A 7,423-nucleotide genomic window follows, 5' to 3' on the forward strand; every position below is an offset into this window, starting at 1 on the left:
GGACATTTTGAAAATTGGTCAGAGAGCAACTGGCACTGATCAGCTGAGCAACTGCCATTGAACTGGAGAGCTAACTACCCATCTAAAATCATGCTCTCGAAGAAATTAGAAGACACTCTGTATCAAAGGTATCTTTTCATGTGAAATAGACACACAGTAAAAAGAAATGATGATCCAGGGAGATCAGTAGCTGAAGATTGAAGACAACAGAGAAGACAGAGCCTGTGTGGTCTTGAGACTAAGTTAATGCAATGTTTAATCAGTGTGTTACTGGAACAGCCTTTTTTCTAGAGTTGGGGTCAGATAGTAAGTAGTTAAGAAAAGGGGGGCTTGGATTTGTGAATAGTTTTTGTTTAACGTTCACTATTAGAGTTTGGGAAAATAAATTGTTATTTCTCTTTAAATAGTGGGATTTAGGAGTTCTGTCACTCACAGATTACGAGGCAAAGCGAGTTTTCCTGGGGGATGGGTTTTAATTAACAGAAGGGTTCGACCTCTGTGTCATAACAACCACCAGTGTAATGCTCAGTTATAGTGACAGAGTGGATTCAGATTCAGATTCATATTTAGGTTTTATCGTCACGTGGACGTATGGAGTACAGGAGTAAAGTGACAAGTGAACACATGGTGCCATCTTAGGTACAAAGTACTTTATTACAAAACTTAGTTTTATTTATACATTTAAAAAATTGTTCAAAATTCACTAGTCCAGAGAACAGTCAGAGTGGGTAACGATGCTCATTTGAAGAGCTGGTGCAGATATAGAGTCATAGAGATGTACAGCACGGAAACAGACCCTTCGGTCCAACCCATCCATGCCAACCAGATATCCCAACCCAATCTAGTTCCACCTGCCATCACCCGGCCCATATCACTCCAAACCCTTCCTATTCATATACCCATCCAAATGTTTCTTAAATGTTGCAATTGTACCAGCCTCCGCCACTTCCTCTGGCAGCTCATTCCATACACGTACCACACTTTGTGTGAAAAGGTTACCCCTTAGGTCTCTTTTATATCTTTCCCCTCTCACCTTAAACCTATGCCCTCTAGTTCTGGACTCCCTGACCCCAGGGAAGAGACTTTGCCTAATTACCCTATTCATGCCCCTCATAATTTTGTAAACCTCTATTAGGTCACCCCTCAGCCTCCGACGCTCCAGGGAAAACAGCCCCAGCGTGTTCAGCCCCTCCCTATGGCTTATAAATCTTTTCTGAACCCTTTCAGGTTTCACAACATCTTTCCGATAGGAAGACCAGAATTGCACGCAATATTCCAACAGTGGCCTAACCAACGTTGTATACAGTCGTAACATGACCTCCCAACTCTTGTACTCAATACTCTGACCAATAAAAGAAAGCTTACCATACGTCATCTTCACTATCATATCTACCTGCGACTCCACTTTCAAGGAGCTATGAACCTGCACTCCAAGATCTCTTTGTTTGGTAACATTCCCCAGGACCTTACCATAAAGTGTATAAGTAGTAAAAAGTGAGGTCTGCAGATGCTGGAGATCACAGCTGCAAATGTGTTGCTGGTCAAAGCACAGCAGGTCCAGCTTTGACCAGCAACACATTTGCAGCATAAAGTGTATAAGTCCTGCTAAGATTTGCTTTCCCAAAATGCAGCACCTCGCATTTAACTGAATTAAACTCCATCTGCCACTTCTCAGACCATTGGCCCATCTGGTCAAGATCCTGTTGTAATCTGAGGTAACCCTCTTCAAATTTTGGTATCATCTGCAAACTTACTAACTGTACCTCTTATGCTCGCATCCAAATCATTTATGTAAATGACAAAAAGTAGAGGACCCATCACCGATCCTTGTGGCACTCCACTGGTCACAGGCCTCCAGTCTGAGAAATAATGCTCCACCACCACCCTCTGTCTTCCAACTTCGATCCAGTTCTGGATCCAAATGGCTAGTTCTCCCTGTATTCTGCGAGATCTAACCTTGCTAATTAATCTCCCATGGGAAACCTTGTCAAACGCCTTACCGAAGTCCATATAGATCACATCTACTGCTCTGCCCTCATCAATCCCCTTTGTTACTTCTTCAAAAAACTCAATCAAGTTTGTGAGACATGATTTCCCACGCACAAAGCCATGTTGACTATCCTTAATCAGTCCTTGCCTTTCCAAATACATGTACATCCTGTCCCTCAGGATTCCCACTAGCAACTTATCCTCCTCCGACGTCAGGCTCACTGGTCAATAGCTCCCTGGCTTGTCCTTACCACCCTTCTTAAACAGTGGCACCACATTTGCCAACCTCCAGTCTTCCGGCACCTCACCTGTGACTATCGATGATACAGATATCTCAGCAAGAGGCCCAGCAATCACTTCTCTAGCTTCCCACAGAAATCGTAGGTACAGCTGATCAGGTCCTGGGGATTTATCCACCTTTATGCGTTTCAAGACATCCAACACTTCCTCCTCTGTAATTTGGACATTTTGTAAAGTGTCACCATCTATTTCCCTACAGTCTATATCTTCCATGTCCTTTTCCACAGTAACCACTGATGCAAAATACTCGTTTAGTATTTCCCCCATTTTCTGCGGCTCCACACAAAGGCCGTCTTGCTGATCCTTGAGGGGCCCAATTTTCTCCCTAGTTACCCTTTTGTCCTTAATGTATTTGTAAAAACCCTATGAATTCTCCTTAACCCTATTTGCCAAAGCTATCTCATGTCCCCTTTTTGCCCTCCTGATTTCCCTCTTAAGTATACTCCTTCTGCGTTTATACTCTTCTAAGGATTCACTCGATCTATCCTATCTATACCTTATATATGCTTTCTCCTTTTTCCTAACTAAACCCTCAATTTCTCTAGTCATCCAGCATTCCCTATACCTACCAGCCTTTCCTTTCATCCTGACAGGAATATACTTTCTCTGGATTTTCGTTATCTCATTTCTGAAGGCTTCCCATTTTCCAACCGTTCCCTTTACCTGCGAACATCTGCCCCCAATCAGCTTTCGAAAGTTCTTGCCTAATACTGTCAAAATTGGCCTTTCTCCAATTTAGAACTTTAACTTTTAGATCTGGTCTATCCTTTTCCATCATTATTTTAAATCTACAGAATTATGATTGCTGGCCCCAAAGTGCTCTGCCGCTGATATCTCAGTCACCTGCCCTGCCTTATTTCCCAAGAATAGGTAAAGTTTTGCACCTTCTCTTGTAGGTACATGCACATACTGAATCAGAAAATTTTCTTGTACACACTTAACAAATTCCTCTCCATCTAAACCCTTAACACTATGGCAGTCCCAGTCTATGTTTGAAAAGTTAAAATCCCCTACCATAACCACCCTATTATTCTTACAGATAGCTGAGATCTCCTTACAAGTTTGTTTCTCAATTTCCCTCTGACTATTAGGGGATCTATAATACCATCCCAATAAGGTTATTATCCCTTTCTTATTTCTCAGTTCCACCCAAATAACTTCCCTGGATGAATTTCTGGGAATATCCTCCCTCAGTACAGCTGTAATGCTATCCCTTATCAAAAAGGCCACTCCCCCTCCCCTCTTGCCTCCCTTTTTATCCTTCCTGTGGCATTTGTATCATGGAACATTAAGCTGCCAGTCCTGCCCATCCCTGAGCCATGTTTCTGTAACTGCTATGATATCTAGTCCCATGTTCCTAACCATGCCCTGAGTTCATCTGCCTTCCCTGTTACGCCCATTGCATTGAAATAAATGCAGTTTAATTTATTAGTCCTACCTTGACCCTGCCTGCCCTGACTGTTTGACTCGCTTCTGTTCCCAAGTGTACCAGTCTCAGATTGATCTTTTTCCTCACTATCTCCCTGGGTCCCACCCACCATCCCACCTTACTAGTCTAAATCCTCCTGAGCTGCTCTAGCAAATTTCCCTGCCAGTATATTCGTACCTTTCCAATTTAGGTGCAATCCGTCCTTCTTGTACAGGTCACTTCTACCCCAAAGGAGATTCCAATGATCCAAAAATGTGAATCCTTCTCCCATACACCAGTTCCTCAACCATGCATTCATCTGCTCTATCCTTCTATTCCTGCCCTCACTAGCTCGTAGCACTGGGAGTAATCCAGATATTACTACTTTCGAGGACCTCCTTTTTAAATTTCTGCCTAACTCTCTGTAATCTCCCTTCAAAATCTCAACCTTTTCCCTTCCTATGTCGTTGGTTCCGATGTGGACAATGACCTCTTGCTGGCCCCTCTCCCCGTGAGAACATTCTGCACCCTCTCTGAGACATCCTTGATCTTGGCACCAGGGAAGCAACACACCATTCTGCTTTTTCTCTGCTGGCCACAGAAACATCTGTCTGTACCTCGGACTAGAGAATCCCCTAACACAATTTATCTCTTGGGACCCGACATACCCCTCATTGCATTACAGCCAGTCTCAAAACCAGAAACTTGATGTTTGTACTACGTTCCCCTGAGAATCCATCACCCCCTACATTTTCCAAAACAGCATACCTGTTTGAAATGGTATATCCACAAAAGACTCCTGCACTAGCTGCCTACCTCTCTTACCTTTCCTGGAGTTAACCCATCTATGTGACTGTATCTGAGACTTTCCCCCTTCCTATAACTGCCATCCATCACATATTGTTGCTGTTGCAAATTCCTTATTGCTTCTGTCTCTCCAGTCGATCTATTCGAACTGATAAGATTTGCAGCCAACAGCATTTATAGCAGATATAATCCGCAGTAACCCTTAAACTCTCTTTAAACTCCAACATCTGACAAGAAGTACATATCACTGCAAAGGCCATTTTTGCTCTTTCACAATCTACAGACCCAGAAATTAACACCGTCTTATTCCTCTACAAACACTGCCCCAGGTTAAATTCATGGTTATGGCTTATATTTTAAGTTTAATCAAGAGACATATAATCAAAATAGAACCCAATCTACTCACTGCTGCAGATTCTCTGTAGGCCACACTTAAAACAACAATTAACTTATCTGATTCTGTGCTGTGAACTTAGCCCAACAGTTCCTCCAAGATCAGTTGTGAATTTCACTGTTTGTTAATTGTCCCAGATGCACTCTGATGTCCAACGATACATGAATTCAAACAGCAAAGGCAGTAACTGTACAGGTTCTCTCTCTGTCTCTCTGTCTCTCTCTCTCTCTCCTGCACTGACCTCGCCATGTGCTTCCTTTGTCTGCTCTTCTCCCTTTTAAAACTGCTGTTGTTTTGGCTTTTTTTTCCAAACTTCCAAAACAATGCAACAGTAAATAAAACAGTAATTGCTGCTCCTGGAATTCGAGGAACCCCCTGCAGCACCAAAAAAAAGAGCAGCTGTTACAGCCAGAAATTTTTCCCATCCTCCATCTTGGATTACCCAGACTCCTTTTGTTACATGATGGGCTGAATGGCCTCCTTCAGCACTGTAACAATTCTGTGAAAATTTCTGGATTTGTAAGTAATGTAACATAATCCCAACTTTACACCAGTGTCAGTTATCTAGCCCAAAAGTTATTGTCCAAGTTAAATTGTCTATATATGTCAATCTTTTCTGTTTGTGTTTTTTTGCAGTTCCCCCCCCCCCCCCCCCCATTCACTTCTCTTCGACCCAATACAAAAGCATTTGACTCTTAAAAGTTTATTATTGCATCCTATTGGGTTGTAAACTGACCTCCACCTGTTGTTCTGGTTCCAGATGAGATACGTACTGGTACCTATCGCCAGCTGTATCACCCTGAGCAGCTCATCACTGGGAAGGAAGATGCTGCCAATAACTACGCCCGTGGGCACTACACCATTGGCAAGGAGCTGATTGACTCAGTTTTGGACAGAATCCGTAAGCTGGTGAGTGGGCAGCTCCCATACTTTTGCCAGTAGTCAGTAATTACAGTTCCTTGCTTTGATTGATTGTTCCTGCTCTATTCCACAGGCTGACCAATGTACAGGTCTTCAGGGTTTCCTAGTGTTCCACAGCTTTGGTGGAGGCACTGGCTCTGGGTTCACATCCCTGCTGATGGAACGTCTCTCTGTCGACTTTGGCAAGAAATCCAAGCTGGAGTTTTCCATCTACCCAGCTCCTCAGGTCTCCACAGCTGTGGTGGAACCTTACAACTCTATCCTGACGACACACACCACTCTCGAACACTCGGACTGTGCCTTCATGGTGGACAATGAAGCTATCTACGATATCTGCCGCAGAAACCTGGACATTGAACGTCCGACCTACACCAATTTGAACCGACTCATTAGTCAGATAGTGTCCTCCATCACAGCCTCCCTTCGCTTTGATGGGGCTTTGAATGTTGACCTGACAGAGTTTCAGACCAATTTAGTTCCCTATCCACGTATCCATTTCCCTCTGGCTACCTACGCCCCAGTCATCTCGGCTGAGAAAGCTTACCATGAGCAGCTCTCTGTGGCTGAGATCACCAATGCCTGCTTTGAGCCAGCAAACCAGATGGTCAAGTGTGACCCTCGCCACGGCAAGTACATGGCTTGCTGCCTGCTCTACCGTGGTGATGTGGTGCCAAAAGACGTCAATGTTGCCATTGGTGCCATCAAGACCAAACGCAGCATCCAGTTTGTGGACTGGTGCCCAACTGGCTTCAAGGTTGGCATCAACTACCAGCCCCCTACTGCAGTACCTGGTGGGGACTTGGCCAAGGTGAAACGGGCTGTGTGTATGCTGAGCAACACCACGGCCATCGCTGAAGCCTGGGCTCGACTAGACCACAAGTTTGATCTGATGTATGCCAAGCGCGCCTTTGTGCATTGGTACGTGGGTGAGGGGATGGAGGAAGGGGAGTTCTCAGAGGCCCGTGAAGACATGGCTGCCTTGGAGAAAGATTACGAAGAGGTTGGCATTGACTCCTTTGAGGGGGAAGAAGAGGGGGAGGAGGAGTATTAAACAGTTTATCCTTAAATCATCTTTTTAGGAGGAGGCTCAGTTTTATAACTTGTTTAACAATGTGGTACGACCATTGAGAACTGGTGTAATTACTGAAACATTATTAAGTAAAACATATTTTGAGCCTATATTCATTGTGTATTTTCATTGTCATACTTTGAATTATTGAAGCCTTCGTGAGCTGAAGGAAATCTGAATGGAGGGAATGTTTCTAAAAATATGTTCAGGATACGTCTTCCGAAACTCGACTTAAGAATTATTGTGCAGAGATGTTCATCCTGCATTTATCATGTAGTATGCTAAATTTGGAAAGACTTGATTCAGTTCCCCAACTACGAGCTTATTTTGTAGCAATCTGGCCTCTGAGTCTGAGGTTTGTGGATTTAAACTAGGATTAAGTACGCAGTCTGGCATTTCCAGTTTGGTACAGAGAGAGGGCTGTACCGTCAGACCTGTTACATTTCAGACGAGATGTTAACCTGAGGACATGCTTGCAGCATGCAGTTGATAATGAAGATTAAATGATAGTTTTGCAAGAAAAGTAGGTGAATTT

At 43.7% G+C, this 7,423-nt stretch overlaps 1 protein-coding gene across 2 annotated transcripts in view; it reads left to right on the forward strand.

Moving 5' to 3' along the window:
- LOC132817717 (tubulin alpha chain-like) overlaps positions 1-6,998 on the forward strand; it is a 47,575-nt gene extending 40,577 nt beyond the window's left edge. For both annotated transcript variants that reach the window (XM_060828249.1, XM_060828248.1), the window contains 2 exons: positions 5,659-5,807; positions 5,893-6,998. In XM_060828249.1, the coding sequence (XP_060684232.1) occupies positions 5,659-5,807; positions 5,893-6,870 (1,127 nt within the window). In that variant the 3' untranslated portion in view covers positions 6,871-6,998. The remainder of the gene's footprint in view (positions 1-5,658; positions 5,808-5,892) is intronic.
- Positions 6,999-7,423: the final 425 nt, after the last annotated feature.

Source organism: Hemiscyllium ocellatum, chromosome 7 (assembly GCF_020745735.1).
Source record: "Hemiscyllium ocellatum isolate sHemOce1 chromosome 7, sHemOce1.pat.X.cur, whole genome shotgun sequence".
Lineage (NCBI taxonomy): Eukaryota > Metazoa > Chordata > Chondrichthyes > Orectolobiformes > Hemiscylliidae > Hemiscyllium > Hemiscyllium ocellatum.